Consider the following 22,207-nt stretch of genomic DNA (forward strand, 5'->3'; position numbering starts at 1 on the left):
CCTCTGGTGATCCTATCCAGCAGGTTAAAATTGTCATATCTCTGTTGCGTGGCGACCCCCAGGATTGGGCATTTGCCCTGGAACCTGGGAATCCGGCGTTGCTTAATGTAGACACCTTTTTTCAGGCGCTTGGGTTATTGTATGATGAACCTAACTCTGTAGAGCATGCTGAGAAAACCTTGTTGGCCCTGTGTCAGGGTCAAGAAGCGGCAGAATCATATTGCCAGAAATTTAGAAAATGGTCTGTGTTGACTAAATGGAATGAGGATGCTTTGGCGGCAATTTTCAGAAAGGGTCTTTCTGAATCCGTTAAAGATGTTATGGTGGGGTTCCCCACGCCTGCTGGTTTGAGTGATTCTTTATCTCTGGCCATTCAAATTGATTGGCGCTTGCGTGAGCGCAGAGTTGTGCACGCTATGGCGTTGTCTTCCGAGCGGAGTCCTGAGCCTATGCAATGTGATAGGATTGTGTCTAGAGCTGAACGACAAGGATTCAGACGTCAGAATAGGTTGTGTTTTTACTGCGGCGATTCTGCTCATGTTATTTCTGATTGCCCTAAGCGTGTCAAGAGAATCGCTGGTTCTGTTACCATCAGTACTGTACAACCTAAATTTCTGTTATCTGTGACCCTGATCTGCTCATTATCGTCATTTTCTGTCATGGCATTTGTGGATTCAGGCGCCGCTTTAAATTTAATGGACTTAGAATTTGCCAGACGTTGTGGTTTCCCCTTGCAGCCTTTGCAGAGTCCTATCCCTTTGAGGGGTATTGATGCTACACCATTGGCTAAAAATAAACCTCAGTTTTGGACACAGTTAACCATGTGCATGGCGCCAGCCCATCCGGAAGATTGTAGTTTTCTGGTGTTGCATAATCTGCATGATGTTATTGTGCTGGGTTTTCCATGGTTACAGGTGCATAATCCGGTGTTGGATTGGAAATCTATGTCTGTGACTAGTTGGGGTTGTCAGGGGGTTCATGGTGACGTTCCTTTGATGTCCATTACCTCCTCCCCCTCTTCTGAAATTCCTGAGTTTTTGTCAGACTTCCAGGATGTATTCAATGAGCCCAAGTCCAGTTCCCTTCCACCGCATAGGGACTGTGATTGTGCTATTGACTTGATTCCAGGCTGTAAGTTCCCTAAGGGCCGACTTTTCAACCTGTCTGTGCCAGAACATGCCGCCATGCGGAGTAATGTTAAGGAGTCTTTGGAGAAGGGGCATATTCAGCCATCTTCTTCTCCATTGGGAGCAGGTTTCTTTTTTGTTGCCAAGAAGGATGGCTCCTTGAGACCCTGTATTGATTATCACCTCTTGAATAAGATCATGGTCAAATTCCAATACCCTTTGCCTTTGCTTTCTGATTTGTTTGCTAGGATTAAGGGGGCTAGTTGGTTTACTAAGATTGACCTTCGAGGGGCATATAATCTTGTTCGTATTAAGCAGGGCGACGAATGGAAAACTGCGTTCAATACGCCCGAGGGCCATTTTGAATATCTTGTGATGCCATTCGGGCTCTCTAATGCCCCATCTGTGTTTCAGTCCTTCATGCATGATATATTTCGGAATTATCTTGATAAATTCATGATTGTATATTTGGATGATATTTTGATTTTTTCCGATGATTGGGAGTCTCATGTGAAACAGGTCAGGATGGTATTTCAGATCCTTCGTGATAATGCCTTGTTTGTGAAGGGGTCTAAGTGCCTCTTTGGAGTACAGAAGGTTTCTTTTTTGGGCTTCATTTTTTCTCCCTCATCTATAGAAATGGATCCGGTTAAGGTTCAGGCCATTCATGATTGGATCCAGCCCACATCCGTGAAGAGCCTTCAGAAATTTTTGGGCTTTGCTAATTTTTATCGCCGTTTCATTGCCAACTTCTCCAGTGTGGTTAAACCCCTGACCGATTTGACGAAGAAAGGCGCTGATGTGACGAATTGGTCCTCTGCGGCCGTTTCTGCCTTTCAGGAGCTTAAACGCCGATTTACTTCTACCCCTGTGTTGCGTCAGCCGGATGTTTCTCTTCCTTTTCAGGTTGAGGTTGACACTTCTGAGATTGGGGCAAGGGCCGTTTTATCTCAGAGGAATTCTGATGGTTCCTTGATGAAACCGTGTGCCTTCTTCAGAATATCAAGTAACAGGATCAGACTACAAACTTGGAGACGCATAGGTTTGCATAGGAGCTGTGTACAAAAAAAAGGAAGATATTTACATTTAAGAATATTTCTAAAGTTCATTTATGTTTTATTTTATGATGAACAAGAAAAAACAATTTTGCAAAAAGCATTATAACCCGTTTGCTCTCCACGGCAGGTTACAACACTTTCCATGTCCCAGCCATCTGATGATCATGGCGCAATATCTTGGCATTGTCCAATCGCCGGGGACAATTCCTCAGTGGGTGAAGTTGATGAGACCTGAGCCAATATTGAGCAATTTCCAGCTACGCCCCTCACTGTTTACAAGACATTAATCTGGAGGAAGTGAAAGTCCCTAAAGCCGAGGGATCAGGTGTGAGAAGCCGCAGTATATACTGTATAGGGGGCTGGATGCTGCCTGGGACTCCAGCCGACCATGGGAAAGTGGCTGCTGTATTCTGTGGTCTTCAGTCTTCTGACTGCTGTGCATGCGGCCCCCCTACTGCCAGACCCCAAAAACACAATGTGGCCCCCAGGAATGACCACGGTGAGTTATTTACTGCATCACACAATGTAACAATAATGTAACAATAATGTAACAATGTAGCAGTAAGAAGATAAAAGTACATAGAGTGGAGAGACGTCACTGAGGGTCTGATGTGCAGGGAGGAAGCAGAATAGGAAAGTCTGACAACAGCAGACAGGTTACATGTAGTCAGCCATAGTGCAAGAAAAACTGGAAGAAGAGATAGGCAATAGAGAGATAGATAGATAGATAGATAGATAGATAGATAGATAGATAGATAGATAGATGATAGATAGATAGATGATAGATAGATAGATAGATAGATAGATAGATAGATAGATAGATAATAAATAGATAAATAGATAGATAATTGAGAGATAGATAGATAATAGATTGATACACAATAGATAGATAGATAGATAGATAGATAGATAGATAATAGATAGATAGAGATAGATAATAGATAGATAATAGATATAGATAGATAATAGGTAGATAGATAGATAAATAAATAGATACATAGATACATAGATAGATAATTGAGAGAAAGATAGATAATAGATTGATCCATAATAGATAGATGATAGATAGATAGATAACAGATAATAAATAGATAGACAGATGATAGATATATTATAGATAGATAATAGATAATACAGAGATAGATAATAGATAATACAGAGATAGATAATAGATAGATAGATGATAGATCAATGATAGATTATAGATAATAGATAGATATAATATAATAATATAAGGCTATGTTTTTGGTGAGTCTTATTCTGTTTTGTTTTTTTAAATACAGGTAACCTATTTTGCTTAACGGGTGCAGAAAGTCTGCAACATCAAAAACTCACCAAAAGTTCATGGTGGGAACGGAGCCTTACTTGATGCACAATAAACTTGTCACATACATATATACAGTGGCATGTAAAAGTTTGGGCATCCCTGTTCAAAATTACTATTATTGTGAATAGTTAAGCAAGTTGAAGATGAAATTATCTCTAAAAAGCCTAACGTTACAAATGACACATTTCCTTTGTATTTTAGGCAAAATTTGTATTTATATACATTGTCATCTTTTACAAAAAGAAAAATTGGTCAATGCACAAGTTTGGACACCCTGCATGGTTAGTACTGTGAGGGCCACTGTAAATCATTCAGCTTGCGGCTTTTGAGGTCGTTTATTGTGGATTGTGACGTGTATTTAGGAACATTATCCATTTGTAGAAGCCATCCTCTTCCTCTCTTCACCTTCAGCTTTTTTACAGATGATGTTATATTTGCATCAAGAATTTGTTGAAATTTCATTGAATCCATTCTTCCCTCTACCTGTGAAATGTTCCCAGAGCTATTGGCTGCAGCTCAACCCCAAAGCATAATTGATCTACCACCATGCTTAATGGTTGGTGAGATGTTCTTTTCCTGAAATTCTGTGCCCTTTTTTCTTCACACATATCTTTGATCATTTTGGTCAAAAAGTTCTATTTTACCTCATCGGTTCACAAGACTTGTTTCTAAAATATATCAGGCTTGTTTTGAATTTCTTTTGCATTTTTCTGACTGAAATTTATGGTGAGTAAGCAGGAGAGGTTTTCTTCTGATGACTCTTCTATGTAGTCCATATTTGTTCAGGTGTCTCTGAACAATGTAGAATCATAAAATCCTAGAATGTTAGAGTTGGAAGGACCTCCAGGATCATCGTGTCCAACCCCCTGTTCAAAGCAGGAGTCACTAAACCATCTCAGACAGATGTATGTCCAGACTCTGAAGACTTTCATTGAAGGAGAACTCACCCCTCTCATGGCCGCCTGTTCCACTCACTGATCGCCCTTACAGTCAAAACGTTTGTTCTTAAATCTAATCTTTATCTTCTCCCTTTCAGTTTCATTCCATTGCTTCTCATGTTTCTGCAGCGCCCCAGAGTCCTGGTCGTTGCAGTACTGTGGCTTCGCCACTAAGGGGAGCTATGGTGCGTCTGATGGCACTGAAGGAGTTCATCTGATCAGGTATCACAGACACCAATACATTTCACAGTCGGGCCTCCGGGGGGAGCTAAGGGTTCTATTCACTAGGCCACTCCCCACCATAGTGGGTAAACTGGGGGTCAGGCAGGAAGTTAGATCAGAAAGCTGACTGGGTTGGAACCAGGCAACACCTTGTGGCAGAGGGTGTTGTGGGGGAGGATACGGTGGGGTCTCTGTCAGGGGTGGGATCCTGACAGAGGCTTGGCAACTTGAACGAACGTAACGGGACCGTGCCTGCTCAGCATAGCGGCGGTGCCCAAGGAAGGATTAGAAGCGAGATAGATTGTGCTGAGTGAGAAACGAGATCACGCAAAAGGAGAAATACCAGTAGGTGTCGTGCTGTAAGACCGAAGCAACATCCTACTGAGGCGCACTACCGGTGGCCGGAACGCCGAGGGAGTATCATAACATTCAGCTTCAAGCAATACTCCAAACAGCGGCAGGACAGTCAGTCTAAGGCGGGCTGTCTAACTTAAATCACCTATGCAGTCTTGGGGGGCAACCTGTGGAGAGGGGCGACTCTAGGGTCCCGGAAGAGCTCCAAGCCTACCCGTCAAACGGGTGCCGTCCCAACCAGAACACCAGGGAGGGACGGAGGATTAGCAGAACATCATCTAATCGAGTTGTGAGGGAACTTAAGAAACAGACACAACAGTTGTGGGGACTTTCTGTAAGCACAGCAGGGGAGGACCGCAACACATAGCGCTAGAAGGAAGGCACAGATTTCCACCTGCTAAGAGAACTCTGGAGGTGCCATTGGACCGGCCGGACTTGCGCAGCCTGGTTATCCGGATTCCGGACTGAGGACCCAGAGATCTTCAGTAAAGAGGTAAAGAGACTGCAACCTGGTGTCCTCGTTATTTACTGCACCGCACCACCACAGCCTCACCACCACCTCCACCCGTCACATCCTTCACTGTGCGCCCCTCGGCAGGGTCACGGACCGGGTCTAGCCACCGTGACAACCCCAGAGCAGAGACTCAGAGGCCCGGTACCGGGTACCCCTCGGCCCTGCGGCGGTGGGGGCGCTACAAACTTGGCGTCACGAACAGGATCTACTTAAGCCTGAAGAATCAGGTCATGTGTGCCTTGGAACTGTGATTTACTGTACTTTATTGCAAAGACTGTGCTGTGCCATTTACCGCCAAAACCCGCCGCCATTGTAGTGCTGAGGAGAGCGCAGGAGAAGAAGAGGGGCGTGGAGTGGGCGTAGGCAAGCTGGAGAGCGCGAAAAAACAATGGCCGCCCAGTCTAAATATTTCTGCACCGTGAGGACGTGTCCGTCAGCCGCAGAGATCCGCCTCCTAATCCTCAATGGAGGGCGGAGACCGAGAAAACGACACCGCCCACGAAGGAGAGAGCGGGAAAAAGACCAGGAAGTGACCCACGTGGAGGACGCTATGGCCAGCAGCTCCGAACCCGACAGTGGGGTTGAAGTGGAAGTCTCCCCCAACTACCCGGATGAGCACAGCAGCCCGTTCTCCGTGGACAACACCGAACTTCTGCGGGTCGAGATGGAGAGCCTGATCGACCAGCTCCTCCAACTAAACATGAAGGCCCAGGCTCCGCACCAGGCAGCGCCGGAAGAAGGTCCTCAGGCGTCGGATCCTGCACCGTTACCGGAGCAACCGCTGAGATCCTCGCCGACACCGCCGGAGGAATCTGCCGCGGAGGAGGCCCCTGCATCGGCTGGTGAGTCCGCCGACCCCGTCCCAGCGGCCGAGGACTTGCTAGTAGGCCCCGTTGCGGCACCCCCTCTCCCTGGGACCCATAGACTCCAACGCCTGTTACCCTGGGAGGAGGCCACGGGCATGGAACACCGCATGAAGGCCCCGATCGCGCCAACCACCCTGCTGTGTGAAGTCCGTGCAGAGCGCACAGTGTGTCGCTGGGTGAACCCAGGATCTAACCTTATGGGGTTCCCCGGGGTGAAGACCCAAGAGGGGGAGATGGTACAGGCCCTAAGCTGGGAGGAATACCGGGTCCAGCTAGAACAACAGTGGAAAGAGGAGGAGAAAACATACCAGGCCGGGCTGGAGGCCCACCATCAAAAAGACTTGGCGGTCAAGGACCGGGCCCGCAAGGATCCCACTGCTCAGCAGGCCCCGCGCAGGCAGGGCACCGTTATTGACTTTAAGCTCCGTGGAGGCTGGGGCTTTATAAAGGAGCCGGGTCTATATGCCGAAGTTTTTGTTAACCGGCGGGATGTAGAGTCGCATCTTAGAGAGGGCCACCCAGGCCGGGATCTTTATCCAGGGGATGATGTCATTTACACCCGGCACCTTGGAGAGAAGGGGTGGTTTGCCCTGAACGTCCACAAGAGGCACAGTCCCATGACCCCCTTGCCTAGGGTGCCCGAAAAGTTGTCCCCCGTGGCCAGGGTGCCCCCTTGTGACCGGCCCACGATTACCACTGAGACCACCGTGGTCACCCCAACAGGCACAACTGTGAAGACCACGACTTGCCGCGTCATGACCTCCACCGCTGTCGTGGCCACGCAGGCACCTCCTCAGGTGACCAGCGTGTCTACTGCCCGTGCTGCTGCAGAGCTGAAGACTGTGGGTACACAGACTCCCAGATGGGACGACAGACCCCCTTATGCAGTACCAGGTGGTTCGCAATACCCAAAGGGGTTGCCTCCGCCGGTGCTGCCTCCTGGGTGGTTTGAGTAGATGTTCCCGTATACTGCAATACATGTAAATAGTTCCTTAACTGTTTGTTTGATTCCTGATTTTGCTAAAATCCGTCCAGGGTTAACCCTAAAGGGGGATCCTTTTGTTGACCCGGGATCCCTATTGTTTTGTTTGATTTTTCTAAAGTTTTGCACAAAGTTTCCAGAACTGCCGCAATCATGAACAGTGCATGATACAAACTTTTTGTACATAGTTTGCACCTTATTAAAGGTGCTCCCTACTGGTTTTACTTAAAGAAGGACTCTTTGTGAAGATACCACACTGGAACCTTTGCTGAGTATGGACTGGTAGCTTGAGAAGACGTGCTTCCTCATAGAGACTTGGTCCCCTCTTAAAGGGGATGTTCATTTGTCGCACGTAAACGGTGATATTGCTTTGAGACAGATAGCAATAATGTTTTGACGAAAGAAAGTGATGATAATGTTTACATGAGAAAGTTATATGTATCCAACTAGTTAATTGTGAAGAAATGCTGATGATGTTCCCTGAAAGAAAGTGAAAGATGGAAGAAAGTTTAACCCCTTCACCCCCGGAGCTTTTTCCGTTTTTCCGTTTTCGTTTTTCGCTCCCCTCCTTCCCAGAGCCATAACTTTTTTATTTTTCCGTCAATTTGGCCATGTGAGGGCTTATTTTTTTGTGGGACGAGTTGTACTTTTGAACGACATCATTGGTTTTACCATGTCGTGTACTAGAAAACGGGAAAAAAATTCCAAGTGCAGTGAAATTGCAAAAAAAGTGCAATCCCACACTTGTTTTTTGCTTGCCTATTTTGCTAGGTTCACTAAATGCTAAAACTGACCTGCCATTATGATTCTCCAGGTCAGTACGAGTTCATAGACACCTAACATGACTAGGTTATTTTTCACCTAAGTGGTGAAAAAAAATTCCAAACTTTGCAAAAAACAAAACAAAACAAAATTGCGCCATTTTCCGATACTCGTAGAGTCTCCATTTTTCGTGATCTGGGGTCAGGTGAGGGCTTATTTTTTGCGTGCCGAGCTGGCATTTTTAATGATAGCATTTTGGTGCAGATACGTTCTTTTGATCGCCCGTTATTGCATTTTAATGCAATGTCGTGGCGACCAAAAAAACGTAAATCTGGCGTTTCGATTTTTTTTCTCATTACGCCGTTTAGCGATCAGGTTAATGCTTTTTTTTTATTGATAGATCGGGCGATTCTGAACGCGGCGATACCAAATATGTGTAGGTTGGGTTTTTTTTTTATTGATTTATTTTGATTGGGGCGAAAGGGGGGTGATTTAAACTTTTATATTTTTTTTATTTTTTTCACATTTTTTTTTACTTTTTTTTTTAACTTTTACCATGCTTCTATAGCCTCCATGGGAGGCTAGAAGCAGGCACAGCCCGATCGGCTCTGCTACATAACAGCGATCATCAGATCGCTGTTATGTAGCTAAAATGCAGGTGTGCTGTGAGCGCCGACCACAGGGTGGCGCTCACAGCCACCGGCGATCAGTAACCATAGAGGTCTCCAGGACCTCTATGGTTACAATGTACAAGCATCACCGACCCCCGATCATGTGACGGGGGTCGGCGATGCGCTCATATCCGGCCGCACGGCCGGATGCGGTAGTTAAATGCCGCTGTCTGCGTTTGACAGCGGCATTTAACTAGTTAATAGCGGCGGGTGATCGCGATTTCACCCGCCGCTATTGCGCGCACATGTCAGCTGTAAAAAACAGCTGACATGTCGCGACTTTGATGTGCGCTCACCGCCGGAGCGCACATCAAAGCGGGGGTCCCGACATGTGACGTACTACACCGTCACATGTCGGGAAGGGGTTAATATAGGAAATGCTTGATAATGTTGATAGACAATGGGGATAGAAGGTAAACCCTGAGTCCTCCTAGGAGCCATATAGAAATGGCTCGGTGCTCTTAAACTGAAAGTAATGTTATGCTCTATACTGTGTATAATAGTTGAAAAGGCTGTAGGCTCGGGCTGAACGGGGCGGTCCTGTAACAGAAAGGAGAGGCAGTAGGTCTGGTGCCGTTAGGACAGGCGGTCCTGCAGATTTAAAGTAGGAGAATGAAAAAGTTAAACTGCCTTATAATGTGATTATAGGAAGGTCTTTAGTGGATTCAGAGTGTATGTCCTTAAAGGCAATGTTAAATTATCGTTCAACAATTTTGCACTTAGTAGAATACCCGGTTGGGTAGAAGCAAGTTATTTATAGTATGTTGCTATGACATTTAACCATGTTTGTAACGTTCAAGTGTCCTCACCTCCCATAAAGGGAAGCGCTGTTTAAATATGCTTATTGTTATTGCACTCAACAAAATTGTATGTCTTTTTGCTAACTTGTATTGTTGTTTTCTTCTCAGTCCCGGAGTACTGTGTTTAACCAGGGGGGAGTGCAGCGCCCCAGAGTCCTGGTCGTTGCAGTACTGTGGCTTCGCCATTAAGGGGAGCTATGGTGTGTCTGATGGCACTGAAGGAGTTCATCTGATCAGGTATCACAGACACCAATACATTTCACAGTCGGGCCTCCGGGGGGAGCTAAGGGTTCTATTCACTAGGCCACTCCCCACCATAGTGGGTAAACTGGGGGTCAGGCAGGAAGTTAGATCAGAAAGCTGACTGGGTTGGAACCAGGCAACACCTTGTGGCAGAGGGTGTTGTGGGGGAGGATACGGTGGGGTCTCTGTCAGGGGTGGGATCCTGACAGAGGCTTGGCAACTTGAACGAACGTAACGGGACCGTGCCTGCTCAGCATAGCGGCGGTGCCCAAGGAAGGATTAGAAGCGAGATAGATTGTGCTGAGTGAGAAACGAGATCACGCAAAAGGAGAAATACCAGTAGGAGTCGTGCTGTAAGACCGAAGCAACATCCTACTGAGGCGCACTACCGGTGGCCGGAACGCCGAGGGAGTATCATAACATTCAGCTTCAAGCAATACTCCAAACAGCGGCAGGACAGTCAGTCTAAGGCGGGCTGTCTAACTTAAATCACCTATGCAGTCTTGGGGGGCAACCTGTGGAGAGGGGCGACTCTAGGGTCCCGGAAGAGCTCCGAGCCTACCCGTCAAACGGGTGCCGTCCCAACCAGAACACCAGGGAGGGACGGAGGATTAGCAGAACATCATCTAATCGAGTTGTGAGGGAACTTAAGAAACAGACACAACAGTTGTGGGGACTTTCTGTAAGCACAGCAGGGGAGGACCGCAACACATAGCGCTAGAAGGAAGGCACAGATTTCCACCTGCTAAGAGAACTCTGGAGGTGCCATTGGACCGGCCGGACTTGCGCAGCCTGGTTATCCGGATTCCGGACTGAGGACCCAGAGATCTTCAGTAAAGAGGTAAAGAGACTGCAACCTGGTGTCCTCGTTATTTACTGCACCGCACCACCACAGCCTCACCACCACCTCCACCCGTCACATCCTTCACTGTGCGCCCCTCGGCAGGGTCACGGACCGGGTCTAGCCACCGTGACAACCCCAGAGCAGAGGCAAGTAAAGTAAGCTGCGGAGACACCATCACGTGTTTCTCAACGCAAGCAATGAATAGCCAGGCCTTTTTCCGGGAAGGAACAACCACGGGAAGGGCAGCATCCAATAAAGGAGAATATCCAATAAAGGAAGACCACCTATGCCAAGCATGGTATCCATCCACAAACAGCTGTTTCGGGGTTTTTGCCCCTCATCAGTGTGGAGTAGGAAACTGGCTATTAGGAGCAGTGCCTGGTGAAAGGCTATGAAGGAACAGATGAATGACCTCAGGGAGACCAAAACATCCAACACTGCGGAGACACCATCACGTGTTTCTCAACGCAGTGATCCAGAACACTGCCCCCATCCCTTATGGGAAATATGCAAACGCAAGTAAAGTAAGCTGCGGAGACACCATCACGTGTTTCTCAACGCAAGCAATGAATAGCCAGGCCTTTCTCCGGGAAGGAACAACCACGGGAAGGGCAGCATCCAATAAAGGAGAATATCCAATAAAGGAAGACCACCTATGCCAAGCATGGTATCCATCCACAAACAGCTGTTTCGGGGTTTTTGCCCCTCATCAGTGTGGAGTAGGAAACTGGCTATTAGGAGCAGTGCCTGGTGAAAGGCTATGAAGGAACAGATGAATGACCTCAGGGAGACCAAAACATCCAACACTGCGGAGACACCATCACGTGTTTCTCAACGCAGTGATCCAGAACACTGCCCCCATCCCTTATGGGAAATATGCAAACGCAAGTAAAGTAAGCTGCGGAGACACCATCACGTGTTTCTCAACGCAAGCAATGAATAGCCAGGCCTTTCTCCGGGAAGGAACAACCACGGGAAGGGCAGCATCCAATAAAGGAGAATATCCAATAAAGGAAGACCACCTATGCCAAGCATGGTATCCATCCACAAACAGCTGTTTCGGGGTTTTTGCCCCTCATCAGTGTGGAGTAGGAAACTGGCTATTAGGAGCAGTGCCTGGTGAAAGGCTATGAAGGAACAGATGAATGACCTCAGGGAGACCAAAACATCCAACACTGCGGAGACACCATCACGTGTTTCTCAACGCAGTGATCCAGAACACTGCCCCCATCCCTTATGGGAAATATGCAAACGCAAGTAAAGTAAGCTGCGGAGACACCATCACGTGTTTCTCAACGCAAGCAATGAATAGCCAGGCCTTTCTCCGGGAAGGAACAACCACGGGAAGGGCAGCATCCAATAAAGGAGAATATCCAATAAAGGAAGACCACCTATGCCAAGCATGGTATCCATCCACAAACAGCTGTTTCGGGGTGCAGAGACTCAGAGGCCCGGTACCGGGTACCCCTCGGCCCTGCGGCGGTGGGGGCGCTACATTTCCATGTGCAGATGAGAATAATAATGATCCCTCTACACTGTGACAGCCCTTCAGATATTTGTAGACAGCGATTAAGTCCCAGATCCTATAACCGTTCCTCGTAGGACATACTTTGCAGTCCGCTCACCATCCTGGTCGCTCTTCTCTGAACTTGCTCCAGTTTTTCAATGTCTTTTTTAAAATGTGTTGCCCAGAAATGGACACAGTATTCCAGATGAGGCCTGACCAAGTAGGAGTAGAGGGGGAGAATTACTTCACGTGATCTAGACTCTATGCTTCTCTTAATACATTCTAGAACTGTGTTTGCCTTTTTGCTGCTGCAGCGCACTGTTGACTCATGTACAGTCTGTGATGTATTAGGCCATGTTCACACGCTGCGGTTTTTACCGCGGAACCGCCGCGATTTTGATGCTGCGGGTCCGCAGCAGTTTCCATAGCGTTTACATTAACATGTAAACCCTATGGAAACCGCAAACCGCAGTGCACATGCTGCGGGAAAAACCGCGCAGAAACGCAGCGGTTTACAACCCGCAGCATGTCACTTCTTTGTGCAGAATCGCTGCGATTCGGCACCCATAGGAATGCATTGAACCGCTTACTTCCCGCATGGGCTGTGCCCACGTTGCGGGAAGTAAGCGGATAATGTGCGGGTGGTACCCGGGGTGGAGGAGAGGAGACTCTCCTCCAGGCCCCGGGAACCATAAAATAGTGTAAAAAAAAGAATTAAAATAAAAAATGAAGCTATACTCACCTCTCAGCGCTGCCCGCGGCCGTCCGGTCTCAGTTGCTGTGCCGAACAGGACCTGTGGTGACGTCGCGGTCACATGACCGTGATGACGCCGCGGTCACATGACCGTGACGTCACGAAGGTCCTTGTCGGCACAGCCGCTTGCAGCGCCGGGGAGATCGCGACGTCAGAGGGTGAGTATAGCCAATTTTTATTATTTTTTACATTACTATTGATGCTGCATATTGCTGCATATGCAGCATCAATAGTACAGCAGTAATCCCGCAGCGGAAACCGCGGAACAAACCGCGATAAATCTGCAGGGATAACCACAGCGGTTTTGCCCTGCAGATTTTCAATTCCGCTGCGGGATTAACCCACAGAGGAACCCGCAGCGTGTGAACATGGCCTTAGTATACCCAAGTCTTTTTCACACGTGCTGTTGCTTAGTTCTATTCCTGTCATACTGTAGATGTAATTTTCATTTTTCTTGCCCAGATGTAGAATCTTGCATTTCTCCCTGTTAAATACCATTCTATTAGTCACTGCCCATTGTTCAAGCTTATCTAGATCCTTCTGAATCCTTTCTCTGTATACTCTAGTGTTCGCTATCTCTCCCAGCTTTGCATCATCTGCAAACTTGATCAGCTTACCTTCAGTTCCCTTAGGGTGCTTTCACACTAGTGTCGTACGACGCACGTCGTAATACGTCGTTTTGGAGAAAAAACGCATCCTGCAAAATTGCCTGCAGGATGCGTTTTTTCTCCATACACTTGCATTAGCGACGCATTGCGACGGATTGCCACGCGTTGCTAGTGTGAAAGAAGCCTTATCTAGATCATTTATATAGCTGTTGAACAACACTGGGTCCAAGACAGAGCCTTGTGGTTCCCACTTGAAATACTCTTCCAATTGGATGTGCAACTATTTATCACCACTCTGAGTACGATCACTGAGCCAGTTATGAATCCACCTAACCGTAGCCTTGTCAATGCCATACTTGGTTATTTTTTCAATAACGATAGTATGTGATACTTTAACAAATGCTTTTCTGAAGTTGAGATATACTATACCACATTTCCCTGATCCACCCAGTCAGTGATTCCATCATAGAAGGAAATTAGATTAGTCTGGTATGACTTGTTTGCTACAAACCCATGTTGGCTCTGGTTACTTACTGTATTTGTATCCAAGTACTTACATACATTCTGTTTAATAATTTGTTCAAATATCTTTCCTGGTATAGAAGTAAGGCTCACTGGCCTGTAATTTCCTGGCTCCTGGCTTTCATTTTTTGAAGATAGGGACAACATTTGCCCTTCTCTAATCTTTTGGAACTTCCTGTTTTCCAGGATTGAACCACAACTCCAAGGGCTGCTAAATCTTTCTGAAGGTCTTTTGCACTCAAGCAGGGGTTCTGATTTGCCTCTCTAGAAATCCTGCGAGCAGCTCTCGCTGAAATTTTGCTTGGCCTTCCAGACCTTATCTTGACCTCCATTGTTCCTGGTAATGGACATTTTTTAATTAAATTTCAAACTAAGGAAAGAGCAACTTGAAACACTTTGCTATCTTCTTATAGCCTCCTCCTGCTTTGTGGGTATCCACCATTTTCATTTTCAGAGTACTCGGCAGCTGCTTAGTAGAACCCATGGCTGCTGATTTTGGCACAAGGTTAGAGGAGGCTGGGTTTTTACAAAGCTGGGAAATTTGCATCACCTGGCCTTTCCTAATGATGATGGTGAACAAGCCATAACCCTAACAGGCTAATAAAGTTCTGAAACCTTGGTCACAGTTACCTGAGCACACAAATCTCCAAGGGTGCCCAAACTTTTGCATCAAACCATTTTCCTTTTTGTAATTTTTAAAAATTAGAATGTAAATTTAAATGTAAAAAAATACTATATATATATATATATATATATATATATATATATATATATATATATATGTATGTATGTATATATGTATATATATATATATGTATTTTTTATTCTTTTTTGCCTAAAATACAAAGTAAATGTGTCATCTGTAACTTTAGGCCTTTTAGTAATTATTTCATCTTCAACTTGCGTAACTGTTCACAATAACTGTAATTTCGACCAGGGGTGCACAAACTTTTACATGCCACTGTAACACAGCACAAATTATTGACAATGTCATTTTAGAGGAGTGGAGTCATAAGTTTCTGCATCACGATATCTTGCTGAACGCTGCATTGTGCGTCCAATTAGGAAATACGACATCTGTTTCTGCTACTTCATTGGTAATTCTCGATATTAAACACATTCAACTAGGTCAAAATGGTACAAATTCTACCAGAAAAAGTTTCCCACGTGGTGGAGACACAGACTGTGACTCTAGATTTTTACTTTTCTGCAACTCTGGAGTAATTTGCTCTTGAGCTTTCTGTAGACAAAAGATTGCATGGGTGAAATAATTAATAATGGGCCAATGTTCTGTATCCAGTGTAACTGGGGACTATAGACTTTTTTACAGGTGGTCTTAGTGATGGTCCTCAACTGTCTCCACCCAAGTCTCGCCACATAGTCATACAGTTTATATAAGGACACATCTTGTGATGATGTAGCTTTACAGAAGGTCTCCTCATGACTTTTTGTTTTTTTCAGACATCAAAAATGTTACTTCCAGGCAAAATAGTTGGAGAATCAGAGGGAAGTTTATTACAGAAAAACAAGATTAAAAAACAAGAAACTATCATGTGTCTGCCCTGTATATTCAGCCTGCTCCCCAAACACTGAGCTCAACAGAACGTCTCATGACAATGGTGAAGCTCCAACACATCATCCAACATCCAAAATCTTAGCAGCTCCACTAAACTATTTAATATGTCAGAGGGCTGCAGCTCCACCAAACCATCCAACATCCTAGAAGACCGCAGCTCCATCAAGCCAGCCAATATCCAAGAAAGCTGCAGCTCTGCCAAACCATCCAATATCCTTGAAGGCTGTAGTTCCTCCAAACCATCCAATATCCAAGAAGGCTTCAGATCCACCAAACCATCCAATAGCCTAGAAGGCTGCAGCTCCACCAAACCATTCAATACCCAAGAAAGCTGCAGCTCCACCAAATCATCCAATATCGTAGAAGGTTGGTGCTCCACCAAACCAGCCAGTGTCCATGAAGGCTTTAACTCCACCAAACCGTCCAATATTCAAGAAAGCTGCAGCTCCACCAAATCATCAAATATCCCAGAAGGTTTCAACTCCACCAAACCATTCAATATCCATGAAGGCTGCAGCTCCACCAAACCATCTAATATCCTAGAGTGTTGCCGCTGCAACTCACCATCTACTATCCAAGAAAGCTGCAGCTCCACCAAATCATCTAATATCATAGAATGTTGACGTTCCAACTAACCATGAAGTGTTCAAGAAGCTTGCATCTTATCATGCCAGGTCTACTTGGACAATACTTCTGAACTAGCTAGTATTGATGATGTCTATGTGTTCTCAAACTGAAATGCAGCACAAAATAACAACTAAAGGTCCCACCTGAAGGGGACCACAAAATCATAATAGACCTAACACTCGTTGACCATGTGAACCCAGACATATACATATTAAGGCTCAGTATAAGCTCCAACACATGAATAAAAGTTGTTAACAAAAGTTGTTTACCATTTTCTGGCCTCCATTTATAGTTTTCACATACTTTCCAAATAGTTAAAGCAATAGATATTTTTGGCTCCACCTTGCTATATATGGTCAAGAGAGTGAGCATGGTCCTCCACTTTGGATGACGGCAGAAGACTCAACAATGTGCTGAAGAGATCTTTGAAAACTCTCAGAACTCTTGTCCATCTTCTACCTCCTTGCCACCTGTAGCTGCACCCTTAAACAGGTGCTTTTCTTGCAGTTCTTGCAATGCAGTTCTTGCTTTCGGTTAATAAAGAGAAGTCAAGCGCAAGGACTCCCATCTATAAGTGATTAACCCCTCATTGTGCAGAAGTGACCTGTCATGAACTGGGGTTGTTTGGCCATCCCCGAGTCATTTCTGAAGGAGATTTATCTATATCCCACTTACCAGTTCCGGTTTGGAACTCGCAGCTCTCTGGCGCCCCCTTACCCTCAGGTCAGTCAGGAAACTGCATCTAGGATAATTAGTCACCAGAAAGGCTGCCTGCTATGTACTGGCTATTGGGCACACACTGCAGTGAGGGTGATATAATTATTCCCAGCTGCAGTGAGCAATACACTATAAAAACCCTGTTCTGTCACTGCCAGCGTTACCCACCAGCGCAGGACACTTCCGCTTCCATAGGCTCCTATTTTTTAATTAATAACGGGTCAGGAGCCAACTCAATTAGTAGCGTAATTTACTTCAGAGGATGTGTAAGTACGTTATAGAGCAAGGAGAAGCAAAGCTAGTAATTTTATATATTTTACTCCAAATGTAGGTAGTGTTTACAAAACTATAAAAAGATATTATCAAATGAGACAATTATGTATACACAGACAATTACAAAATAAAAAAGGATTAAAGGAAGAAAATAGACTTAAGTTCTCTCATATCATGGCTGACCATGCGGCTGGGGGGAGGGGAGCATATGTCCCAATGCATCACAGAGGGTGTCTCAGCTAGTTCCCTGGACAAAATCTAGTGCAAAATAAGGTCTCACTATCTTATACTTGTGCCCAAAACCAAGGCACTCCCCCTGTGATGACCTCACTGGGTGGCTGATTACTCCCCTTTCTTGAAGATATGAAAAACCATCTCTACACAAATCTTGGCGTATAATCTTATACAAAGACAACACAGTTATCATTATGCTCAGCATGACATTGGGGGTTCATTTAAGTATAAACACGAAGTGGATACATGACCTGATTACAGAGAAATCCGTTCCTTAAATTTCATTGGGTTTTAATCCTAGAGATTTCAGTGGGGTATAGATCTCTCGGTGGACATCCAGAATATGTAACTTATATGTCTCTATCCCTAATCGGTGCCATTATACGTAACTTTTTAAGAACAAAGCAGTCTCCCATGCGGTTTGAAAGCTGCGATACCAGTTATAGCTGGTATCAGGTGAGAGGGGGGGGATGAGGGGTTTAGAATTACATAGAGCTGACAGGCAGAGTGAAAAGGAGAAAAGCTTGCTTATTGGCAGACGCGGTACTGAATAAGGTGCGCGTCTCTGACTGGGGAGCACCTAGATAGAGCAGCACGGAAAGGTTGTCAGTGCCAGTTCCCCCCTAGCATCACTCCCCCTTAGTGATGCACTAATTAGAAGACCCCCAGCCGACCAGTGGTCACTGGAGGGGAGGGGTCCTACGGCCACTCCTACAGGGGTTAAATCCAGGTGTCCGGCTGGGAACTTCCTCTTTTCCTCCCGGCGGACACCTGGAAAGGTGAGAACTGGCTTCAGGCCATTGTCGCGACATCAGGGCTCAGCTTTCTGGGCCCTCTCCCGACCCCCTGCTCACACCCCCCTTATCTGGTCCGGTCGGGTCAGCCTCGTCCTCCCTCATGCCCCAGGGGCCCCTTCTGGTTAGCTCACCTTCGGCCTGCTCACCAGCTGGGGGGGCGTCCCGTGCAGCGTCCCTGCGGTCCGGAGGATGGATCGGTGCTGCTCCTATCTTCCACGCAGCGGTCCGAGGCGGCGGGGAAGGGCCGGGCGCCGCACATGCCGAAAAAACATAGTAGGCCCCCTTGTCGACGAGGCACCGGGCCGAGCAGCGTGCAGTGTCGCCTCCTCTCCCCACGGCTCCGGTGGCTGGCGGCGAGCTGGCTGGCGGCGCTAGGCGGCGCGAGGCATCGCCCCTTCCCTGGCTGCTCCGGTGGATCCCCCAGCCGCACGGGGGGGCAGGCGGTCTGCCCGCTTACCCCGCGCCCCGGAGCGTCTCCAGGTTGGGGAGGGGGCGGCCTCGCAGCTGCTGGCGTCTTCCGGCTCCCTCCTCGGGCTCGGTCCGGCGCTCAGAGGAAGCCCCGCCCACCCACTTCCGGTCCCCGCCCACCCACTTCCGGTCCCCGCATTACAGCGCTGGGAACAGCACCGGCCGGTCCTCGGTTACCTTCCCTCCGGGCACATATACGCCGCCCGCAGGGGGTAACTTGGGGGCCGTGTTATGACCTGGTGGTTAGGAGCACCTGGAATGACCTGATGGTTAAACTAGACGACAGGACAAGCTCTGGGGAGTGGGATCTCTGCTGACAGCAAACTCTAATCCTATCACACACACTAGAAATAGCCGTGGAGCGTACCTAACTCTCCCTAGACGCCTCTTCACAGCCTAAGAGCTAATGCAGCGCCCCAGAGTCCTGGTCGTTGCAGTACTGTGACTCCGCCACTAAGGGGAGCCATGGTGCGTTCGATGGCACTGAAGGAGTTCCTCCAATCAGGTATCACAGACACCAATATGTTTCACAGCTGGGCCTCCGGGGGGAGCTAAGGGTGCTATTCATTAGGCCACTCCCCACCATAGTGGGTAAACTGGGGGTCAGGCAGGAAGTTAGTAGAAAAAGCTGACTGGATCGAACGAAGCAACACCTAGTGAGAGAGGGTGTTGTGGAGGAAGAGACAGTAGGGTCTCTGCCAGGGGTGGGATCCTGGCAGAGGCTTGGCATTGAAAGAACGTAACGGGACCGTGCCTGCTCAGAATAGCGGCGGTGCCCTAAGAAAGGATTAGAAGCGAGATAGATTGTGCTGAGTGAGAAACGAAATCAAGCAGAAGGAGAATACCAGCAGGGGTTTTGTTGAAAGAGGCAGCACCTTGCTGAGGCGCATTACCGGTGGCCGGAACGCCGAGGGAGTGGAATAAGATACAGCTTTAAGCCATACTCCAAACAGCGGCAGGACAGTCAGTCTCAGGCGGGCTGTCTACCACATATCACCTATGAAGTCTTGGGGGGCAATTGCGGGAGAGGGGCGTCTCTAGGGTCCCGGAAGAACTCCAGGCCTACCTGACAAACGGGTGCCGTTCTTACTGTAACATCAGGAAGGGACGGAAGATTAGCAGAAGATCAGTTAATCGAGTTGTGAGGGAACTTAAGAAACAGACACAACAGTTGTGGGGTACTTTCCGTGAGCACAGCAGGGAAGGACTACAACACAAAGCGCTAAGAAGGAAGGCACTGATTTCCACTTGTGAGGAGAACTCTGGAAGTGCCATTGGACCGGCCGGACTTGCGCAGCCTAGTGGACCGGATTCTGGACTGAGGACCGAGAGATCTCCAGTAAAGAGGTAAAGAGACTGCAACCTGGTGTCCTCGTTATTTACCGCGACCTGCACCCCACAACTGCACCGCTATACCACCGTTAACAGTACCTATTTGCAACGGACGTCCCCCACTGACAGACAGGGCCATGGACCGGGTCTAGCCACCGTGACAACCCCAGGACTGAGATCCCCGAGGCCCGGCTCCGGGTACCCCTCGGCCCTGCGGCGGTGTGGGGGCGCTCCAAATCTTGGCGTCACGAACAGGATCTACTTAAGCCTGAAGAATCAGGTCATGTGTGCCTAGAGACTGTGATTTACTGTACTTGAACCGTACTTTATTGAAAAGACTGTGTGCTACCACTGACCAATAGAAGTTCCCGCCAAAAGCCGCCGCCATTGCTACTTTGGAGAAGAAGGAGGGCGTGCTATGGGAGGAGACTACCAGAATGGCGCGAGAAATGGATACCGCCCTCTGCGCTTCGGGCTGCAAGGAGATGACCTGCCCCAAAGCAGAAGACAACCTCCTGATTTGCAACGGCGGGAAGCAGGAGATGGAGAAGCCCGACCTCGGAGAAATGGCGGAGTCAGGTGCATGCACTGCCACCGACTATCAGGCAGCGATGATGAACAGCAAGTGCCTGAGCGAGGAAGGAACAGTCCCGGCTTACCCTCGTTCACTGGAAGTGGACTCGTGTCCTCTACAGCCGGCGGATCCGAAGCCCTTGGAACAGATAGCAGAGCTGAGTCCACCAACCCTGACCTTGGAGTCCGTGGAGGAGGAACCACAGCGAGCGGAGCAGCGTTCGGGGGCCGCATCGGAAGAGCCACGGTCCGAACAGCAGCCGACTCCAGCGTTCTTGTCAGCGGACCGGATCGACATCGGTGGAACCACATCAGGCGTAGGTACGGAAGACGCCCCTGCTCCCCCTCACGAGTCCGCTTCCACGACCCACCTCCATCTCAGTAAAGGTCGACCCTTCTCGGCAGGGTTAATGGTGTTATCCCCTGGTGACCTGGGGAGGATGGTGCCACCGCTGTCGACTAGAGTGGGAGAGCCCGTGGATGTGAGTCTAGATGGAGTAGTTCTTCGGTGGGACAGCCCCTGGGTTGGGACAGATGGATCCCAGGAGAACGGGTCCACTCTTGCGGTGCTTACGTGGGAACAATATAGACAGTGCTTGATTCTACAGTGGAAAGGCCGGAAAGAGGCCGAGCCGATGGGTCCATCGAAAATACAACAGTCCCCTCCGGCATGGGATGACCGAGACGCGGTCAGGCGGGGAACTGTGTTGGCCTACCATGCAAGAAGGGGGTGGGGCCTCATACACGAGCCGGGATTGGATACTGACGTTTTTGTTGCGCACTGTAACGTGAGGGCTCCCTGCTGTGGCCGAAGTGGAGAACCATTGCAAAAGGGGGATCAGGTGACCTACAGCCGCCACCAGAACCCGCTCGGGTGGTATGCACGGAATGTTCGGCGGTGTATGTTTGGAGCCGCGACCCTTACCACCTCGGACCTGGTCCCAGGAGCACCCGACCTTGTCACCATCGCGACAGTGCGCCTGGTAGCGGCCACTGAGTTGGCCAGTCGAGTTCATCTGCACGTTCGAACCGCGGACACTGGCACCACAGTGGCCGGGGGGCAGGAGCCCAAGCCACCTGAGCAAGAGTAAACCTCGGAAACCTGAAAATGTAAATAGTTACTGTTTGTTCTTTAAGTTGCTGCTAAACCCGTCCAGGGTAAACTTTAAAAAGGTGACCCCTTTGTTGACCCGGGGTCACTATTGTTGTTTTCTTGAAGTTTTGCACAAAGTTACACAAACTGCGAAATCATGGACTGTGCATGATTTGAACTTTCTTGTAAATAGTTTGCACCTTCTTAAAGGTGCTTCCTACTGGTTTTGTTTAAAGACATTTTGCGAAGATACCATTCCGGAGCCTTTGCATGGACTGGTAGGCTGAGAAGAAGAGCTACCTCAGAAAGACTTGATCTCCTCTTAAAGGGGAGGTTAGAATTGAGCTTGAAAGTGATACTGTTTTAGAACAGTAATGTCAAGATAATGCTTTGAAGGAAATGTAACTGTTTTTCATGG

General features: G+C 47.8%; 1 protein-coding gene across 1 annotated transcript; it reads left to right on the plus strand.

Annotated features, from left to right (window-relative positions):
- Positions 1-2,496: 2,496 nt before the first annotated feature.
- LOC143781320 (uncharacterized) lies at positions 2,497-17,416 on the plus strand. The gene is made up of 2 exons (XM_077267866.1): positions 2,497-2,684; positions 15,561-17,416. The coding sequence occupies exon 2, from the start codon at positions 15,780-15,782 to the stop codon at positions 16,296-16,298; it is 519 nt and encodes a 172-aa protein (XP_077123981.1). The 5' UTR covers positions 2,497-2,684; positions 15,561-15,779; the 3' UTR covers positions 16,299-17,416.
- Positions 17,417-22,207: the final 4,791 nt, after the last annotated feature.

Source organism: Ranitomeya variabilis, chromosome 6 (genome assembly GCF_051348905.1).
Source record: "Ranitomeya variabilis isolate aRanVar5 chromosome 6, aRanVar5.hap1, whole genome shotgun sequence".
NCBI lineage: Eukaryota > Metazoa > Chordata > Amphibia > Anura > Dendrobatidae > Ranitomeya > Ranitomeya variabilis.

Excerpts from the sequence above, each read along its gene's own strand:
- LOC143781320 (XM_077267866.1), top strand. The coding sequence starts at position 15,780 with ATGTCAGAGGGCTGCAGCTCCACCAAACCATCCAACATCCTAGAAGAC.